The following is a 21,646-nucleotide window of genomic DNA, read 5'->3' as shown; positions in this document are numbered from 1 at the left end:
AGCAAATGGGAAGAATATGCACCTCCAGCTGCTCTTTGCCATGTGGAAATGCACATCTGACCTGGCTGGATCTTCCCGTTTTCTGCGATACACTAAAAATCTCATGTTTTTCAATCTTGGTAATTGATTTTAATTTGTCAAAAATGTTTGCAAGTCAAACACACACCTGTGAATTATATTGAACCCATAGAATAGCAATGCACTGTCATTGAATTATAGCAATAAATATAGCCTCAGAGCCTGTTGGACCTCCCTAATTTTACTGCTAAGAAAGCACTAGGGATGAGGAGCAGATAGAAGGGATAGAGTGATATTTGGCGCATAGGTATCTGCCTTTTATGATGATTGTCTACTCCCATATATGCTGAGTTCCTACAGATTCCAGAATGCATGCTTTGATCCTTTCCATGACTGCTTCATTAACATCCATGGGTTTCTCAAGACTTATTCCATAATTCATGGAACTGTTTGGCTCCTAAACGTGAATTATAGATACTTACACAGCCATAATTCAGTCAGGACTGGAGAAGGGTCTGAAATGCCTGATTGGTGGGGAGTGGTGCTGAGATTTAGTACACTTGCTGCCTTTATCACCTCATTGACAAAATTTGTACATCTTGGTCTTTAATTATTTCATTAATAAGATCTTATAACTGATTATTCTGACTTGTCAAATTCTAAAAAAAAATATGCACAGCTATATGTTTTAGAGATACAAATGGAAATAAACTATCATTTAAATCAAACCATTGAGAGCAGTGTTTTAAGATGATTAAACAAATTGGTAAATAGTTTTTCTAAACAAATGGTTTATAGATTTATTATTGTTTAAATTACTTTCCATGTTGTGCTGTGAAGAATGTTTCCACATGGTTTCCTGCTTTGTCTGAAACTTAGCTTTTTATAGAGTTGGTCTTCTGAAATTTTCAGATATTTGAAAATAAACATTCCACATGGATTTGAATTTCATGAAATGCCCATTATTTGTAAATTGCCTTTAAAAAATAAAAAAGTGCTAATATTGTCCTAAAGTGAATGGATTGTGCACAGGTTTCTTTTGTAGATGTAACCTAATTAAATATACATAAACAGAAAATACATTTTAAAAATGATGCTTCTGACTTTACTTCCATCTCTTGGTCTATAATATTTTCTGACAGGGGATTGATTGATTGTTCTCTGTTGGAGTTCCGATTTCTCTTTTAGAGGAAGCTTCATTCAGTTTTCTCTCTGTTATTTATGTGCCTGTGTGTATGATGTCAATCACTTCTCCAGGGTTCCTTGGTGGGTTTAATATCTGACTACAAGGCAAGATGCCAGTCTCTGATTGAGCTTTTAAAGAGTGCAGCCGAGAGAAGATGTCCTCTGGGCCTGAGTATGGTTCAAGATTCCAAGATTTCCCTAAACCTGGTCAATTAGAAGCCGCAGGGTATCAGATGCTGCCTCTTGTCCTCCTAATTTAAAGTACATGGAGGTAACCGTCAATACTTGACTGGTCATCCCGCCTCATCCAGATAGCAAAGTATTTTAATTTTAAGGGGAAATGTTCACATGTTTAGAAGACTGTGTCACCCAGGCATTCCTTTAGCAATTTCCTCAAGGGTGAAACTAGTCCACGTCCTCAGAAACTGTGTCCTGAACGGCCAGATCACTCACAGTCACACACACGCTCACACACGCACGCACGCGGGCCCTGCTCAGCTCTGTGCAATGTCCTTGCATGTGCCCCGCGTGTGCCCCTCTCCGGTGCACAAGGCCATGCGGCCATGCACGGGCCGATTGCATGAGAGGAGCCGGTAGAGGAGAGCCCCGGTATTGCTGTGAGACTGACTGCCGGTGGCAGCCAGCGAGAAGGAACCTGCTAGCACCGACACTCTTGCTCCCCACCAACTGCAGTGCAGACTCCTCTCCCGCTTCCTCCCTCCAGCCCGTGGCGTCGTCGCAGCCCCTGCGGCAAAGACAACTCTGATAAAAAAAAAAAAAAAAAAAAAAAAGCCGAGAGCAAAAAGCCCTGACCCCCCCACCCCCACCCCCTTGCCCGCAGGCCCGGGGCCCGGGTGGCAGCAGCGCGCGCCTGCACGCCGAGCGCCGAGCCGCGGCCCCGGCCGGGTGGCGCGCGCCGACGGAGCGCGGGAGGTGAGGGACCGCGTCCCCGCGGGGTGGGCGCCGCGCCTGGCCCGCAGCCGCCGCCGCCGCCACCGCCGCCGCCGCCGCCGCCGCCGCCGCGCCCGCGGCACCATGACCGCTGCGAGCACTGGGGTTACAGGTTGGTCACGGCCGCCCGAGGCCCCGGGCGCGCGCCGGTGGCCCTCGCCGGGCGGGGCCGGGTGGGCGGGGGGCGAAGGCCCGGAGCTGGCGGGGGGAAGGGGAGAAAAGGCGCCCCAGCCTCTTCGGGGAGGGGGTGCGGGCGGCCGTGAGGCGCCTCCCTGCCCCTGCGGGGGGATGCGCCTTCCCCGCCCCGCCTGATCTCCGGTGGGCGCGGGGAGCCAGGGCCGCCAGATCCAGGCCTGCCCCGCCAGGCGCCCCAGGGGCAGGTGGCGCGGGCCGCGGCGGCCGCGGCCCACGGCGGCCCCTCGGCACCTGAGGGCGAGCGCGCCGTGGGGTAAAGGGGACAACCCAGCTCCAGCAGGTTAACGAAAGGGGCCGGGGCCTTGCCCACCCCACCCTGCTCCCTGCTCCTGCGGCTTGCTGGGAGCTTCAGAGTCCTCATTTTATTAATTGGTCCTGTTGAGCAGCTGTCCTTAGGGTGGCCACAGGGTCCTGCCTAAGCAACAGCGTTTTGTCCCTTAGTCCTTAAGAGACTGGATGGAATCTTAAGAGGGCCCCAGAATCCTGAACAAGGAAGGGGCTGCCCCTCTGACTCGGAATTTTCCTCTTTAAGGATGGTTGATAACTCTGAATTCAGGTCTTTATACATTCTTGAAGCATCATAGGATAAATTATCAAGGACTTGTATTCGTACACGTGCAGGTTCAGGCCTCCTAAGGTTGTAGTCTTAATCTCTGGTTGTGTATCCATCAGATAGGCCAGATTTCCCTGCTGGTGGGTACCAGTGATTGACTGTGCTGTATATGGAGGCCAAGGTCGGAGGAGAAGACCTTTAATAGGGATAGGAAATTAACAGGAGGCTATTCTTTTACAGTTTATGCTTCACATTTTTATAGCTACGACTGTGATTTGATTCGATATTAAGTAGGAAAGGACAGGGTGGTCTATGACAGTTATTCCCCAGGCTGGTATATGGCAACAGTGGCTTTTTACATTCAAAGATTAAGTTTCAGGGCACCTGGGTGGCTCAGCGGGTTAAGTGTCCAACTTCCGCTCAGGTCATGATCTCACAGTTCACGAGTTCCAGCCCTGAATGGGGCTCTGTGCTGACAGCTCAGAGCCTGGAGCCTGCTTGGGATTCTGTGTCTTCTCTCTCTCTGCCCCTCCCCTGCTCATACTCTGTCTCTCTCTTTCTCAAAAGTGAATAAACATTAAAAAGAAAATTTTTTAAAAAGATTAAGTTTCAACTGTTCTAAATAAGAATCATGGCTTCTCAAACCTCTCCAACAAAAATCGACTTCCTAATTGATTGGGTTTTATTCTGTGGGACTTTCTAGGTTGGATTTTTATTCTTCTGTGGTATATTTTCACCCAGCTATTGCTAAGGCCAGATAAAGTGAAGGAAAAATCAGGCTTGAGAGGAAAATTAAAAAGTGAACAGGCTCATTGGACCCCTTTTCTGTTCATAGAAGATGTGACATCTTGGCAGAAGAGATGTGGGGTCCCTAATAAGGATAGTGCTAGAACCTGTATAAAAACTGAAGATGAGGGGCTCATGGGTGGCTCAGTCGGTTAAGTGTTCAACTTTGCTTCGGGTCATGATCTCAGGGCTTATGGGTTCCAGCCCCGCAGCATTGGGGTCTGCGCTGACAGCTCAGAACCTAGAACCTGCTTCGGATTCTGTGTCTCCCTCTCTCTCTGCCCCTCCCCTGCTTCCTCTCTCTCTGTCTCTCTCTCTGTCTCTCTCTGTCTCTCTCTCTCTCAAGAATAAATAAACATTAAAAAAAAAAACGAAGATGAGTCAGGTCATGTGAAATGGTGGTAATGCAGTTATAACTTTAGATATGGCTTGCAAGGTATTCAAGAGAGGAAAAATACTTTTAAAAGAAAAAAGAAGTACTCAAAATTGTATAATTTCTTTGCAGTTTAGAGACAAAAGTTTGAGTGGCATTTTCTTATTTGCTTATGGCCTTTCTTTGAAATGTGTTCCATTTGTGTCTCTTTCCAGCATACATTGTGTGTGTGTGTGTGTGTGTGTGTGTGTGTGTGTGTGTGTACATACCTGGGCATGCATGTACATATTTGTTTTTATCCTTTATCAGTGATGCTGGGATAATTTCAGAATTTTCATGCTATATAAATTATCTCAGGGGAAGAGTCACAAATGGATTTCCAGTTTGTGAAGAAAAAAAAAAACCACATTTCCCCACAACATTATATCCTACTTATAAGCCGAGCGGTCGGCCAGGAGCAGGGAGTTCAGTGAGGAACCCTAAAATCTGTCAGGAAAGGCAACCATGTAATCAAGTGGACAGATAGGATATTTGCTAGTTTGGGTTTGGAAACTATGAGCCAGAGCTTAAAAAAATGATGAATTGTCTCCCAAAACTGGTAACAACATTTTTTGTAAAGCTTTATTTATTTTGAGAAAGAGAGAGAGAGAGAGAGGTGGGGGAGGGGGGTGGTCAGAGGGAGAGAGAGAGAATCCCAAGCAGGCTCTGCACTGTCAGGGCAGAGCTCAATGCAGGGCTCAAACTCAGGAGCTGGGAGGTCATGACCCAAGCTGAAATTAAGGGTGAGAAGCTTAACCGACTCAGCCCCCCCAGGGACCCCAACGCCCCAACGACACTTTAAAGGTTAACTATACATGTTATATGATTTTATCTTCTTCAAAGACCAATGCAAGAAACTTTATACCTTCAAAAGTCTTTGTGTCATTAAACATTTTTAAATTTATCCTTTGAATTTTAAGGTAATCAGACATGATGGAAATGACAGACATGGGAGACAAAAGAGAATAAGCATCCACAGTCTAACAAATGAACACAAGTGATTATAATATCTATGTACTTGTTATGTCTTTTTATCTATTTTATCTATTATCTATGCCTTTTTAAAACTACATGACTTTGTGTAGTGGAATAATGGCATTGTATAATTTTTATACTGGCTTTTCCACTTAATATTCAGCACAAGCATTTTTTTTCACTCTATACAGTTTCTTACTAAAAAAAATTCTAACTAGCTGTATAAGACTATGCCCCATGAATATAGCCTCACTTCTATGGCCATACCTCTGTCATTGGAAGTTTGTTATTTCCAGTTTTCATCATTATAGTGTCCTGGTAGGTAGGGTGTAGGGATTTATTTTTATTGATGTCTTTTATTCATAATAAGTTCCAAACAATGATATTCCTGGATTATCAAAGGTATTTGATAATCAAAATTAAATGGATTATCAAAGTTATTATGGAGATACATAATATATATTATGGATATACTGTATATGTATCTTCAAGTTGTTTTCCTAGAGATATAAATTTGGATAAGATGTTTAATATGCTATCTGCAGTAAGTCTGCCTTGTTTTTAGTATTTGTGGATCATCTACCCTCTTTTTACAGGAATTAAAGAAGATAAAACAATATCTTGGGTATATGACCTTTTCACTATGTAGAGTTGATCTTTAACATTCATCTATTTTTTTATTATGTTTACTTATTTTAAGAGAGAGAGGCAGAATTCAAGTGGGGGAGGGGCAGAGAGAGAGGGAGACACACAATCTGAAGCAGACTCCAGGCTCTGAGCTGTTAGCACAGAGCCCGACGCAGGACTCAAACCCACAAACCATGAGATCATGACCTGAGCCAAAGTCAGATGCTTAACTGACTAAGCTACCCAGGCACCCCTTTAACAAATTCATCTAAAATCAAGATAATAAAATACACTTGTTAGTGTAAAACCAAAATAATAATGTTACAGTAGTGGTAAGTTGGGGTGGGGTGGGAAATAGTAAGTAAATGCAAGGTCTTTTATGAATGATGATGTTTGAGCTCAGGAGTCTAATTCTGGTTTTTACTTCCTACTCAAACTTGAAAAGAATGATCAAAGGACTTTATACAGTGAGAAACCTGTACCCCACAGGCACAGGGAGGGGAAGGCAGTGGGGTGTGGACTCCGAGGCATTTCTGGTAGTTTCGGCACAGACGGAATTGGACAGATGGAACGGATGGGCAAAACTAAGGTTCAGGCCACAGTTCCCTTGCAACTTGTACAAAAAAATCCAGGAACAGACCTCCAGGCAGAACTCCTTCATTGGAAGGGGTAAAGTCTAAAGTTGACTTCTGAAGCAGTTTCTCCATGAGACCCCGGGACAGACACAGGTAAGCTGGAATGTGCTACAAGGACAGGGACTTACCCCTGGGTGCAGAGAGGGGCACAGGACTGGGGCTTCCGTGGAGGGAGTCAGGAGGTGAGAAGACCAAAGATCGGCACACCATGGCCAAAGGGAGAGTGTCTGCAGAGACTGAGAGTGGGACTTCTCTCCAATTATGCAAAGGAAAGAGAGGAGAGACTTTGTTTGGAGCAGGGTGATATGTCTGGAAGGCAGCCAACACACACACACAAAGGAGTGCTCTTTCTGACGGGGAGATCAGAGCAAGGGAGCAGAGAAGCCTCCTTCGAAGTGAAATGTGATCCCTGTTTTCTTTTAGATGAAAACATATAATCCAAATATGCAGAGGGAGGTGGCTTATAATGGACCAGGAAATATTAACAGAAAGTAGCTAATGTCTTATAGCCCAGTGAACACTTTGCATCTGAAAAATTGGAAAGGGAAAAGTATCCCATCAGTATCATGATCAAGATAAAAAATGTTTCTGGGTGGGCAAGATGGGTAAAGGGGGTCAAAAGTGTAAACTTGCAGTTATAAAACAAACAAGTCATGGATGTAATAATGCATGGCATGATGATGCCTGTTAATTATACTGTGTTGTATATTTGAAAGTTGCTAAGAAAGTAGATATTAAAAGTTCTCATCACAGGACAAACATCGTGAAGAGCTATGGTGATGGATATTAACCAGACTTATAGTGGTGTTCGTAAAGAAAAGAAAAGAAAGGAAAAGAGAAAAAAATGTTTATCTGTCTACAAAGGGAACATTTTGACTGCCTTTAACTGCCTTCATATACAAAATTAAATATCAGCAAGCAGTAAAATACTATTCTGAAAATGTGTAATTCTGCAAAATACCAGAAGGCAATTGTTGCATGATACTGATGTTGGAAACAAAATGAAATAGAAAAAAAGATAAGGAAATCCATATTAGGCAAGTCAAAGAAAAGGTGAAGTATGTAAATAATAGAACAGCTGTTTGAAACATGATTGAGAAAAAAATGGACCTTAAAGAAATGAAAGTCACTATCTTTAATAAAGTTATCATTACGAGCCTTCTAGCAATGCCAGCTATCACAGCAATATAATATTTTTAGCCAAAAGTAGTTTTGTGTGTCTATTTTAGGAGACATGGTCCACAGATGCAGTAATTTCTCAAAGGATTCCGCAAACTACAGTGAGATAGCATTGCATGTCTAGGAAGTAAAGGAAACAACACAACAGAACCAGAAAGGGCAAGAAAGAGCATGATATTTAAAATCATGCATGAATTCATTATAAAATGGGAAAGGTTTAGACATGATAGAAAAAAGCTAAGAGCCATCACATTCCAGTGTTTAAGGCATATTAATAATAGCCATCCACACGTGATGCCAAGAGCTGAGGAATGAGGTCAAGAAGAAGGAACAAAATAAAAATGGGGGTCAGTGAAGGAAGATGTTGGAGAAATTGGGTGTGCAGTCTTGAGAATGAGTAACTGGAATCAGATTTTCATCATAGAAGCAGAGAAGTGGGTAGTTGATTTATCAACAGAACAAAGGCTAACAGATCCTGGTGTTCAAACCAGCAGAAGGAAAGAGAGGGCATAGTGGAAAATAAATCCAGGACTTCAAGCTCGGGTGATGGTGGGTGTTTTTGTTCATATTTGCTATGACTAGACAAAACGACTAATGATTTCTTCATCTTTCAGGCAACGGTATCTATAGATGAAACCGTTTGCCATTTGCTTCATTATTTTCTCTCTCTGTTCTCTGTTGTCATTATGAAATCCATAGGTGTCACAGATCATTTCTGGAGTAGAGGAAGGAATTTTAAAAGTTACTTACTATTTCTAAAAAGGACATATTATGGAAGCCTATATGAGACAAGATACATATATGTTATCAGGCAAGATACAAGTCGGTGATAGCTTAAGAAACCAATAAATATATATTATAAAAGTGGAGATTTTAAAAATCCTGGATGATGTAAAACTGGAGTGAGAATCTCTCAAGTATGGAAACTTCCTTAACTATTCCTCCCAGGAGCTAAAACACAGAGATTAAAGTGAATATTGTGAATAAGGGCTTTAAATTTTTAGAAATAGAGCTTGTTGGGTTTGGAAACCCCTTTCCTTGAATTATTATTTCCATTTCCCTCAGTTTGATATATCAATACTTTATGGAGAAAAAAATATTAAACTCTGGGGAACCTCAAAACAATTTTCTCCTTTTTATTAAGTAAAAATTAAAGCAATATTAAAAAATAATTAGTGGAACTACACGATTTGTTTTTGCTTTATTCACTTCAAGAAATGAATAGCCATTTTCAAGGTATATTCTAGACTGAAACGTTATAGTAGAAAACCCAAGTAAAAGATTTCTTAGTTACTTTTTCATAAGACAAAAACCAAAATCTTATTCTTGTATATAAAGTATATTCCATTTAGTTCTTTTTTTTTTTAGTAAATTCTGAAGTTCTCTGAGGAAGACTTAAGAATAGAATATACTGCATGTACATACACTTATAAATCAGATTTCTATTTTGTCTCAGATTCTGTTTTGTCTCAGTTGTTTATAACTAGTCTCTCGTATTCCCCCCACCCCTCCAAAAACCAGTCTTGACTCTGAAGTATAAACTCTGGAGTTGTTAAAAAGCTCTTCTGAGCATCTATATCAGTGACCTCATCACTAATTGGGACCACTTCTGGGAGAGTGTGTTAGAATTGCCTGGGGAGCGTTTTTTTAAGTACAGCTTCCAATACTCCATCCCAGAAGGTTCTGACTTAGTATGTTTGACTTGAAGGATGCCTGGGGTTGAGAATGTTTAAGAATCTCCCTGGATGGGGATGCCTGGGTGGCTCAGCTAGTTAAGCATCTGACTTTGGCACAGGTCATGATCTCACAGTTTGTGGGTTCTAGCCCGATGTCTGGCTCTGTGAGGTCAGCTCAGAGCCTGGAGCCTGCTTCAGATGCTGTGTCTCCCCCTCTCTCTGCCCCTCTGCTCACATTCTGTCTCTCTCTCTCTCTATCTCAAAAATAAATAAAACATTTAAAATTTTTTAAAAAATATCTCCCTGGATGATGCAAAGATTCAGTAGTCATTAGAAACTACTATTTGGAAACTTTTCACCTTCTTTGTCCCAACTTTATGGATCCCTATTACAAAATTAAATGATCACAGAAAAAGAAATAAGTAACTCCTTTTGAATTTCCATCCCATTTAAGGACCATATGCTAAAGTTTTGCCAACCACTATTTTAAACCATCCATCTTCTTTGTCCTTTGCAGATTCATTACAAGATTAAGCAACCACAATAAAAATAGATAATCTTCTTTTCTGATTTTTCATAATGTTTAAATGAGAGTAGCAGTTTATCAAGATAAAATGCCTGTCACTGAACTCTTGGGAGATGAACACCCCTGGAGGCTCTGCTGTCTGTGGAGAGAGGGAGGACCTTTTCGGGCTATTAAGATTAAGAAATGTAACCTTCTTACAAAATAAACACCATCCACCTCTGGTGATTTTTATCTCTGACATTCTTTTCTTAAAATGTTCTTACACCTGCACCGCACCCGGAATAAGTCACAAAATTATAAATGTATATCCTTCCCAAACTCAGAGTGAATGGCAGGGGCTTGTTCAAAGGATCGATTGGATTTTCGGACTAGGGGATAGAGAGAGGCTGATTGCCCTAATTTGTAATCGATACAGTGATTAAGTGGCACAAATACAGCCCAGTGCCCTCTCCTGTTGGTGGGCCAGTTTGGTTTGGGAAGCAGGGTATAACAACAAAGGAGTGTTAAAGCCATCCTAGTCTATCCTGGATTCCTTTCCAAATCCAGTGAGTTTTCAAATGAGAGAAAATTCAATTTTCACAATTAAAACTGAAACAAAACAGAATTCTTAGTGAAGTGAGGACAGTTTTGAGGCATTTGTAGAAGGAACCAGAAAAAAATAATATGTGGTTTTCCTTCGGGTTTTGGGACGTAGAATCAGTCTAAAGAGCGGGGACCATTTTCTGTTTTTGATCAGTGTTGCTGACAAAAGGGGCAGAGAAAGGAGGAGCTGGCCTTGGGGGTGGCCCTTTGAGATGTCTGGCTTCCTCTGCTTGGTGGCCCGCCTTGGGTGGCCCCTGTAGTCAGCCGAGACTGGACCATACATGTAACAGTCTGTTTTTGCATCATTGCATCCTGATTCGGCAAGGGCCAAGATGTAGATGACTAAGCACCCAAAAGAAAAGTGCGTTTGGAGAAAGAGTCAGATCTTGCTGCTATGATCCCAGGGGTCAACATTTCAATGATGTCTTAGTTTTCCTGCTAAAATGATGTGTTCTGCTGATCGCTGAGGCAGACATAAGACTCAGGCTGCTTCTTTTTTTTTTTTTAAACATTTATTTATTTATTTACTTATTTATTTAGAGAGCTTGAGCATGGTAGGGTCAGAAGGAGAAGGAGAGAGAGAATCCCAGGGATTGGGGCTCAGTCTCACAACCATGAGATCATGACCTGAGCCAAAATCAAGAGACTGATGCTTAACTGACTGAATCCCCTGGGCACCCCCTTTCTTTAAAGTTTATTAAGTTCCAGGCTGCTTTGAGAGAGAAAACAACACAGCCACCTGCGTTTTCTGCAAGCAATTAGAGGGAAAGAGGCATCTGGCCCATAAAAATTCATGAGCAAAGGGGACTGATGACAGGCTTGCTTGAGAGTGGCTAAGAAGGACTCGCAATGCAGCACTAGGGGCAGTCATGCGCGAATTGGGTTTTACTCCTTAGACATGGGAGAGGCAAGATTTGGAGAATCTCTGTCCCTGATACCTGGGAAAGAAGATTCTAGTCACCAAGCTTCGGAATGGTTAGACTGAAAGACATAGACAACTGAATATCATGGGGGCAAAGATCAGGAAGTGACCTTGGGCAGGGCACTTACCATCTCTCAATGTCAGTTTCACCTGTAAAATAGGAGCAACAACACCTGCCAAACTGGGGCATGGCAAGAAGGAGGTGAGGTCATCCGTGCAAAGCTCTTAGCTTCACACATCATAAACTCTCAGCAATGTTAGGTGTCATTTGTGTAAGCTTCACAACTAATTATTTTCATATTTTATTTGTTTTAAAGACATTTTCACAAATGAATTTTATCACTGTTGCAAAACATTTGAAGTTTGCAAAAGTTCTTGAAGTTCAGACTTCCTGGATTCTACAGTTGTTTCCAACTCTTGTGGATTTGGACAAGAGACTTGTAATCTGTAAAATGGGGATAATACTAAAAACAACTTCAGAGACATGTAAAGGCCTTGGCATAGAGCCTGGCACAGAGCCAACTTTCCATACATGTTTGCTTTCCTCTTTCAAGTGTGTGTTGGGGGAGAAAGAATACATAATGCTTAAGCTTTATTCTTTTCTAAAATTATGTATAGTAGTTTATGGACCATCACCCTACCATAAGAATTGATAAAATGCAAAAAAAAAAAAAAAAAAAAAAAAAAGAGCAGCTTCAAGAGTGTGATAATAGATTTTTTATCATTGGAAGTTTCTTGGGATGTAATGGATTGCAAAATGTAGATGGAGAAGTCCTGTCTGCAAACTCCACAATGTGTAGTCATTCTCTTAGAATGTTCAGAAGGTAGCCGGCCCACCTCTCGGCATGGCCCAGTGCATTATTTATTATTGGGATATTTTAAACAGCTACCGCTTGCTAACCTCTGATTGATGGCTTCCATTTAGTTCAGATTTTCCTTGACTGAAGAACAGCCATTCCAAAATAAAATCACAACCTTGACCATGTTCCAAGCTGTGGATTTTGAGAATGGCAGAAAGACTTCTTTCAATAAACCCTTTCTTCCTGCCCTGGTATATTCTGTGCAGAAAGCATACCCTCTTTTGCCCAGGTGTCATCAGTGGGATCTATTTTCTAAGTTCACATTCTCTGCATATTCAGTCAAGAATTTATGAAACTAAAACAGACTCTGGGAAATTAAGAAATCTGTCATCTGTAGGAAATTGAGACGGCCGTCTCTACTATAAGATGTTAAGATTATCAGGTGAGAGTTAGTAAATGCTTTTCTTTCCTTTTTTTTTTTTCAAAATTGTAGAGAAAAGGTAATAAAAGCATAATAGAACATTTCTAGAATTCACCCTCGAGGAAAAAGACTGGATAATGAATGACGACTTCAGAAACCGGAAAGTGACATTTAGATAGATTCTATAAGCCATTTGATGATTTCTTTCCAGAAAAAAATTTTTTTTAAAAAGACGCATTTTTAAAAACATGTGGCAGGAATAACCACAAAATGAATCATATAAACAAATAAATTCAATTTTAAGAAATGAGAAATGTCTGCACTATTTTCACAAAAAATAATCGATGCCAAGAGTTTATAGTCAGGTTGTCTGATTAGACTATGTTGAAAAGTAGGGCTTTTTTTAAATTAACTCTAAGTTGTAGCATAGTTAATTTTAATTTTCTTAATGTTTATTTTTGGGAGAGAGAGAGAGACAGCATGCAAGCAGGGGAGGGGCAGAGAGAGAGGGAGACACAGAATCCGAAGCAGTCTGCAGGTTCTGAGCGATCAGCACAGAGCCCGTTGCGGGGCTCGAACCCACAAACCGTGAGATCATAACCTGAACCAATGTCGTATGCTCAACCAACTGATCCACCCAGGCTCCCCCATAGTTAATTTTAATAGTGCTGTAAACCATATTGTCTTGGTTCATATCCTGACTCATCTCTGTGCCTAAACTCCCTCATCTGTGAAAAGGTCCTTATAAGAATGGAATGACATGATACATGACATGCTTAGGACAAAGCCTGACACATGACAAGGCCTCAGTAAATGTTGTTGGAAAGAGTCTGTTTTTACATGGCAGTTGACCGATTTTGAGAGGGAGTCAACTAATGAGCTCACAGTTTTACCCTGGCAACTTCCTTATCTTCCAAAGCATTCATCATGCTTCCTGATGAATTTCTACAGGGGTGTGTGTGTGTGTGTGTGTGTGTGTGTGTGTGTGTGAGGATTGTTACCCTTTTTATAAAGCACTCAGACTGGGGAATATATATTCAGCTCCGTATCAAATTCTGTCTGTAATGCTTTTCCTTAAGCAGTTTTGATTATTAAGATCAAAGTGGTGGAGTACAGGTGGGGAAGTACTGTGTGCCAGGCTGTAGAGGCTGCAGGAAGTGAGCTCACGGAAGCAGCTGTGCGTTTCTGAGACAGCACAGGACACCAGTCCCTGGTGCCTGTAGCAAAGAACTGAGGTGATCTGGGCTTGCAGAACCAGGAAGGAGTGTCAGGCACTCAGGATGGAGTAAGAGGACCGTCAGCTGAAGAGGAGGTGCAGTTATCAAGAGCTCTGAGGCTCCACAGTATCCTGGAAATAGGAGGAAGGATGAGGGGGCAGGGGAGCATGAGGCAGGGCAGAAAGATTTTGGATCACAGGTAATAGACAAAAATAGTGGGGTTTCCCCCCTAATTTACAAGGAAGACATAAAATATGTGATGCTGTATTCATTTGTTCTTTTTTTTTTAAGTTTATTTATTATTTGAGAGAGCGAGCGTGCGCGCCTGCCCACAAGCAGGGGAGGGGCAGAGAGAAGGAGAGACAGAATCCCAAGCAGGCTCTGCACCATCAGCACAGAGCCCCATTCAGGACTCAAACTCAGAGACCTGAGCTGAGATGGAGTTGGGCACTTAACTAACTGCGCGAACCGGGCGCCCCAATATATTCATTTGTTCTGAATGGACATATCGTCTATTGGGAAAGAAATTTGGCCAGCCAAGATGGGCAGTCTGACTTTACAAAGACAATGACGTTTGACAGTTCCAGCATCAGGAATAAACATCACCTTTGTCTTCAAACTGTTATTGTGATGTGCTGAAGTACAATGGAAGATTTAAATGTGCATATGGAAAGATGCAGCAAACTTGTTCAAATACGGATATCAGTGGTTGTTTTGGGTTCTGTGGCCATTTAAAAAAAATAACAACACCAAAAAAAGAAGGAGAAATAGGAATACTTGAATTAAGAATTAAGATTGTATTGCTTAAAAAAATTGATAACACCAAATTAAGTTGTCTCCCAAAATACGTGTTGATACCTTTCTCACCTACACTGATACTTAATCGAGAAAGATGTGCTTTTACCTGTTTACCTGGCAGGGGCTCGCACATATGAGGATGTAAATGAGGTTAGGAGACAAGAGAGACATGGAAAGGCAGATGTTTGAAGGTGGTGTTTATTTACAGTTAGGATTTTCTGTGCATGCATATTTATTGACAGAGAAAGATGTTCACAAGATACTGCAAATGAAAAAAACACAGCTGGTTACAAGGCAGTGTTTAAGCAGCCATTTAAAAAAATACATGCATGGGAAAATATATATGGAAAAGAAAACAGCAGAGATACAATCCATATGCCATTGGAGAGTAAGTGTCCCAGCTAAAAGAAGTGTCATGAGGAGAGGGAGTGTATTTGACTATTGCTCTGTTTTGCCCAGGGGCTGGCACAATGTGTCCACTCAGCAGCTACTTTGCAAAAACAATTGAGTGCAATTCCTGATGGTTTTCACTTTGTCTCTCATTTTGTTTGTATTTTTTCTAATTATCCTGCAACAAGGCTGCATTGTTTGTGTAATGAAAGTAGAATAAAAATAAAATGTGTTTCTTTTCCTTTAACTTAAGATGTAGGTATGTGAGGTCTAGGCAGGGACCAGTAGTCAGATGTCCTGACTTGTCAACTGAATCTCGTTAGCACAGATCCAGGTGCATGTTGGGAATCAACTGTTCAACAAATATCCCTTGCCCAGGGAGGTAGTGTGGAGCCAGCAATAAGGTAGTGAAAACATAAGAGTATCATTAGGTGGAGGTTGAAGAATCAGTATGCACTGGTGACATGCTCTCCTTTAATTAAACGTGTCGCCTGTGTCAGGAGCACGGGGCATTGGGATTCTAGGAGGAAAGAGACCAAGTGTGCTTTGTTAGTGCTAAATTCACATCACCTAACACAATGGTTGGGATAAAAAAATTTTTAATGTTTATTTATTTTTGAGACAGAGAGAGAGAGAGAGAGAGAGAGAGAGAGAGAGAGCGCAGGGGAGGGACAGAGAGAGAGGGAGACCCAGAATCCAAAGCAGGCTCTAGGCTCTGAGCTGTCTGCACAGAGCCCGATGCAGGGCTTGAACTCATGAACCAGGAGATCATGACCTGAGCCAAAGTTGGACACTTAACCGACTGAGCCACCCAGGCACTCCTGGATAATTTTTTTTAAATATATGCAAGCATGAACGAATGAGAAGCTTCTGCTAGCAATGAAGGCTGATTTTCCAAAGACATAACACTAAAGCGTGGGGTAAGAAGTCTGAGAGATATCATTGAACATTTTATTTTCTTCATTTCCTTTTAAAAACCCTGCATGAGTTGAGTTAGGGAATACGAAGGATTGATGTGGGATTGACAACAGATCACTAAGAGACCCCAGCTGGAACAAAGGAGCTGAGATCACTGAGAAAGATTGGAGGTTGGAGGATGGGGATGGGAGTGATGAGACGCTTGGCCAATTCAAGTGGAGCCTGTGGATGTGAGCATGACCGGAAGTGCAAGTAAAGCTCAGTGGAACTAAGCGTCCTTACAGCCTACAGTTCGTTAAGGCAGGCAGTCCGTAAGCTCTGAATGCCTTTGCTGTTCCCTGCATGAGTCACAGTGCCTGATATCATGGTGAATGTGCAGTCTTTTCTGTGTGAATGAGTGAATGAATGGATGGATGAATGAGAAATAAGGGGATAGGCTGAGGTTTTCTGGGTTACAGGAGAGACCGTTAAGTGTGTTGGGAAGTTGGTTTCTATTATAAAGAACGGGACATAATAGAAAGGCTGAAAAGCTGATGTTGGTGGTAGTCCAGACCTGAAGCCCACGGCCAAGCAAGGACTCTAGCAATGGGGCAAATGTGAAGGAGGCCATGTGCACCAGGACGGAGAATCTGTGTAGTCCTTCTGCACATACGAGGACCCGAAGAGCTTGGAGTAGGAAGATCTGGGAATTGAGAAGAAAAGAGTGAAGCACGAGCATGTGGGACTGGTATGGACCTGTCCCGGTGATTTTTAAGTGGTGACGGTGTTGGTATGGCCTGTGTCTGGCCTGCAAAGCAGCGGAGTAGATCCAGGACTCAGGATCCAGACACCAACAGATGGTGATGGAAACTCTAAGAACAGATGCTCATTTAAGGGGTTAAGTACAGAGGACAGACACAGGGGATGACAGGTGAAGGACATACTGTAAACCGTCATTTAGAATATGGAAGATTCAAAAGAGTTTAATGCAAGCCCAAGAGAGTTACAAGGAGAAGAATTGAACCATAGTGTTGCAAGCACTTTGCAGTTAAAAGAAAACTGGATATATCAATTGCAGTTTGGTCAAGAGAGAGCTGCAATGTCCTAAGCAAAGTGTATGCCAGTAAAAGTATAATGTTCATATTACAGAATACAAAACTGGATTTTAACCATTTAAAAGAGAGCAATGAACCCAAATAGGTTTTCTCCCTGAATTGCTGTTAGTTGTTTCCGAATGAAAGATTTATCAACGAACATATTGTAACTGTGCAGCCTTCTCCTGCTATTGAACTATTTAAATACCAACCACTTTTTTTTTTTAATTTTTTTTTTCAACGTTTATTTATTTTTGGGACAGAGAGAGACAGAGCATGAACGGGGGAGGGGCAGAGAGAGAGGGAGACACAGAATCGGAAACAGGCTCCAGGCTCCGAGCCATCAGCCCAGAGCCCGACCTAGGGCTCGAACTCACGGACCTCGAGATCGTGACCTGGCTGAAGTCGGACGTTTAACCGACTGCGCCACCCAGGCGCCCCTAAATACCAACCACTTTTAATAAGGGCGGAACAGCTACCAGTGTCCTTATGAAGGACACTTCTTTAAACAGAAAAAAAAAAAGCATTATAAATACATAATAGTGATAAGGCTAAGATACACAGAAACGATTTCCTATCAAAATAATCAGCTTACCTTGGATACTTAAACATACCTGCTGGTCTTTATCGTGGAGTAATGGGTTTGCTGTACTTGGTTATATTGTTTCAGCATGAATGAATGTGTAAAATCGTAATTGCTGTGCAGAAACAAAAGTTTTTATAATCAATTGCCTCAAATTAATTTTGGACTCTTCACATGTTTGTAACGTTAATTCGTTTTACTACTTGCGTGCTTTACCTAATATTTAATATTGTTAACTTAGCCAAAACCTCAGTGATGCAGGAGCTAGTTGTTGAGTTCTAAATGTATTTGTGGATTAACCAGGTTCTATGAGAGTTTGAACAGATGGTTTTCTTGGGCCCTATTCAATTTGGTGGCATTTTTGCAGTAGGTAAAGTTTGGGACAAAGTGTATGACAACTAATATCATTCATTATAGGTGCACGGTTTTGATGGGCCAAATGTAACCAGCATAGAGATTAAAAAATAAATAATCTTGGATGTCTAGTTCTTTAGAAAAAGAAACCCATAATGAAAAAATCGGCTTTGCTTCAGATGGGATATTTATAATAAAAGGTGCATGAAATTCATATGCGAAGGTATCACATTTATACATCAAAAGTTTTTCAGACTGTAACTTATGGTCAGATCATAAGAGCAATAAATGGCCATTCATAAATCTCCACTGACTCAGTGAAAAAGGTATTATGATTAGTGGCTAGGTCTATAAAATGTTCTTGTATCGTCTTCAAACAACTTTGTAAAACCACTCTTTATTTCCTTTGTGTTGTGTAATCTTGAAGGATTTCTTAAAGATTCAGTATCCTGTTTTTGGGTACATAGGAGCCTGTCATTCAAGAAGCATCCCAAATTGAGGCCACCAGATGTTTGCCTCCATAGTAAATCAGAGAGCAAGCATAATTTGAATATTCTGCATATATTTACATATCGATGTCAAGAGTCCCTAACTCCAATTATGTAAAATAAAATTAATTAGTGCAGCCTACTGCAAAGCCCATATTCAAATCCAATATTCAGGGCAAGACAGCCTGGAAATACCTAGCACATCTTAAAGCCAATTAGCTGGATTTCTTCTGGGAATCCAAGGGCTGGGCAGACACACCTACCTGGTGCATCCAGGAGAGCATGGGCATAGAAGGAGGTACCCAGACACAGAGAATCAAAGTCAAAGCTGATTTGTCCTGAGCTGCTGTGGTTTGTTCTCTTTCCCAATGAAAATCGCCATGGCATATATTTGCAGAGACTGCAGACACATTTCTTATTATTCTCATGCTCCCCCGAGAATTGAGTGGCCCTCGTTGTCCCTTTAGTTAGAGTTCGTCATCTAGCAGATAGGAGAGCCAGTGCCCCTTCCTGGTGTTAAAACTACTGTGTTTTCCTGACTCGACATTTCCATGGCTGTTCGCCGCCTGGACCTTTTCCCTCTCTTACCTGCCTTTCAAAATCCTGATCAGTCCTCAGCATCAGTTCGGACCACGGCAAGCACTTAGGCTTTGTAGTCAGACGAACATCTTTTACATTTCAAATTTGCTTGGATGGGGCCTCAGTCAAGTTATTAACCGCCCTGAGGCTGGCATATCTCATGCTTGCATGAAGAAACAAATGCTTCCTTTCTATTGTCAGTTGTAAAGATGAAGTAAAAGATTATTGCTAAGTGTGCAAAACATAGTATATATCCAAAAAATGTTAGCTTTGCCTCTTCCTTTAAGACTCAGTCCAGGTGTTGGGACGCCTGGGTGGCTCAGTGGGTTAAGCATACAACTTCGGCTCAGGTCATGCTCTCACAGTTGGTGAGTTTGAGCCCCATGGAGGGCTCTCTGCTGGCAGTACGGAGCCTGCTTCGGATCCTCGGTCTTCCTCTCTCTCTGCCCCTCCCCAGCTTTCTCTCTCTCTCTCTCTCTCTCTCTCTCTCTCTCTCTCTCTCAAAAATAAACTTAAAAAAAAAAAAAAGGATTCAGTCTAGGTGTTAATCAAATGAGAAGTCTGTGGACTCAGGGTAACCAGGCACCGCCTGCCTTTGTGTCTCTTCTCAGATTATATTGTACTTGTTTGCTGTTCGTGTCCTGAGGGCCTGGCATAGAATAGGCCCTCCTTCAATGGCTGCTGGACTGTAGAAAGTGATAGCCAATGGCTAGAAGGAGGTGACACATATAGCAAGATGTGGATACCTTGGAACTGTGGCGATTGAAGAGGCAAGCGGGCATCTCCTCTCAGTCTTCAGTGTGATTTGGATTTACTTCAAGATAACTGGAAGGATTGATGCAGTCACAGTCTTCGTAAAAGACAGAAAAAATTAGAGTAGGTTCTGCCCAAGTCTCTCTGCCCCACATCCTCTGGGTCAAGGACAGCTGGGAACTCAGTTTGGAACTACCATTGGAGATAGATGTTTGTGAATGTCACATTCAATTAACCTGGGGGGAAATCCTGCCAAAGATCTGAATATTTCATCTGGATTGGTCACCTGTGCTCTAGCACAGACCGCCTTTAAGTGGGGACAGCTCTGGATATATGAACATAGACCTCAAAAAAGTTCCTAGTAATGCGTGTGTCCTAAAGGGCAAAACTAATCTACCCCAGTTCACCTAGACTAGTGCTCTCTAAACTGGCATGCAAATTGTTTATGAAGTGCACAGGATGATCTGTGGTGTTGAGAGAGAAGAAAAAATTCAAATTTGGATTGATGTTTTATCTCATGCTTTTAAAATCTCTTTTTCTTTTTGCATGTGCTTATCAAACACAATATAATCGATCCTGTGTATAATTAATGTATGCATATGATTACACGGGGGACTCTGCTTTGGAAGTGATCGCGGTCAAGATGGTTTAGGTGACTAACATAACTGTCTCTCTTCTTCCAGACTGCAGTTTTGTACTTGCTCACGAGAGCTAACTCCAGCATGCTCAAAAGGAAGCAGAGCTCCAGGGTGGAGGCCCAGCCAGTTGCTGACTTTGGTCCGGATGAATCTCTGTCAGACAACGCTGACATACTCTGGATTAACAAGCCAGTAAGTTTCTTTTTTGAAGAATGGAGAAGCACATGCTGATTGAAAAGGAAATTTGATTCATATAATTCAAAAATCATGTACCTTTGGCTTTGAAATGACTGTTTGAGCTGTAGTAGAATATGGATGAGTCTCAGAGTCTGGAAGTTGAGAACAATTCAGACGGAATAAAGAGGTGCCGCTGCGAGTTATTCACATAGGAAGGTCTTCTGGGTGGTCTGCTCCCGCCTCTCCCCGCTCCGTCATGCTGTCCTCAGCGTAGCGATAACGCCACTTCTCAGTCTGATCCAAAGCCGGAGCCCCAGATGAGTAATCTGTTCTATCAGACTCCCTTTACTCATGGTTCTCAGTGTGCATGAATCTGTGAGGGGATAATCAAATGTTTGGAATTAAAAGTTGTCTTCTGAGTTACAAGTTTTGAGTAGAAGTAAAGGTTAATGAGATAGTGCATAGTGCCTCTGAAGAATTTTGTCACCTTTTTTGCCTAATTAAGGTGATGAAAACTTGAGGGGAACATTTGGTACAATGTCACTGGACTAGATAGCGTAGCAGCCAGAAGGTAGAGTGGCATGTTCCCGGGTCTTCAAAGCTCATCTCTACCACACAGAGTAAGCTCCACTGTATTAGTGAACTCACAGCAGAGGCAGAAGGAAGGCATGAACTGTTACACTTGCAGTGATTGTCTTTCCCCCGACCTGGGTAAATATCATCTGCCCTGTCTCCCCCCGCTTTCTGGTCTTCTTCGTCTAAGCTGCCCTCCAGACTACGTGTCTGACATGCTCAGATTTCTCCCTACATTTCCATTTCTGTTCACATTGCCCTTTTGCCTTACAGTCATTGAAACATCCCTATTACCTGCATTGCAAATTAAAACGCATTAGTGTTACATTGAAGACTCTTTATATTCTGGCTCTAAGAGCCCAGCAACTGTTCCTTCCTGGATGTGCACACTGTCCACTTGAGCCTCATCATTGTCTTCCTGTTCCTCCAAGATATCCGGCCAGTTCACATGGTTTCCCTGCCCCGAGGCCTTTCCCAGCCTCTGATGAGTCAAATCCTCCTGCTTCGTTAAAGGCTGAACTACATGACCACGGAAGAGTCTCTTAAACTTTCAGTCCTAGTGTGTTCATGTGGACCGGAGGCTGCTTTCAGCATTAAATGATGTAAAGTATGTGAAAATATTTAGCACATTGTATGTACTTAACAGACATTAGTTTCCTTCT

General features: G+C 42.0%; 1 protein-coding gene across 5 annotated transcripts in view; it reads left to right on the top strand.

Annotated features, from left to right (window-relative positions):
* The first annotated feature begins 2,122 nt into the window (after positions 1–2,122).
* Positions 2,123–21,646, top strand: part of NALCN (sodium leak channel, non-selective) — a 325,095-nt gene continuing 305,571 nt past the window's right edge. For 4 of the 5 annotated variants that reach the window (XM_045055586.1, XM_045055583.1, XM_045055579.1 and 1 more), the window contains exons 1-2: positions 2,123–2,266; positions 20,280–20,426. In XM_045055586.1, the coding sequence (XP_044911521.1) occupies positions 20,319–20,426 (108 nt within the window). In that variant the 5' untranslated portion in view covers positions 2,123–2,266; positions 20,280–20,318. Of the gene's footprint in view, positions 2,267–19,460; positions 19,720–20,279; positions 20,427–21,646 lie in introns of those variants that run through there. The other variant, XM_045055581.1, reaches the window with a different exon arrangement.

Source organism: Felis catus, chromosome A1 (genome assembly GCF_018350175.1).
Source record: "Felis catus isolate Fca126 chromosome A1, F.catus_Fca126_mat1.0, whole genome shotgun sequence".
NCBI classification, from domain to species: domain Eukaryota; kingdom Metazoa; phylum Chordata; class Mammalia; order Carnivora; family Felidae; genus Felis; species Felis catus.
The sequence above is the reverse complement of the archived record's forward strand: the minus strand, read 5'-3'. Positions and strand labels throughout refer to the sequence as shown.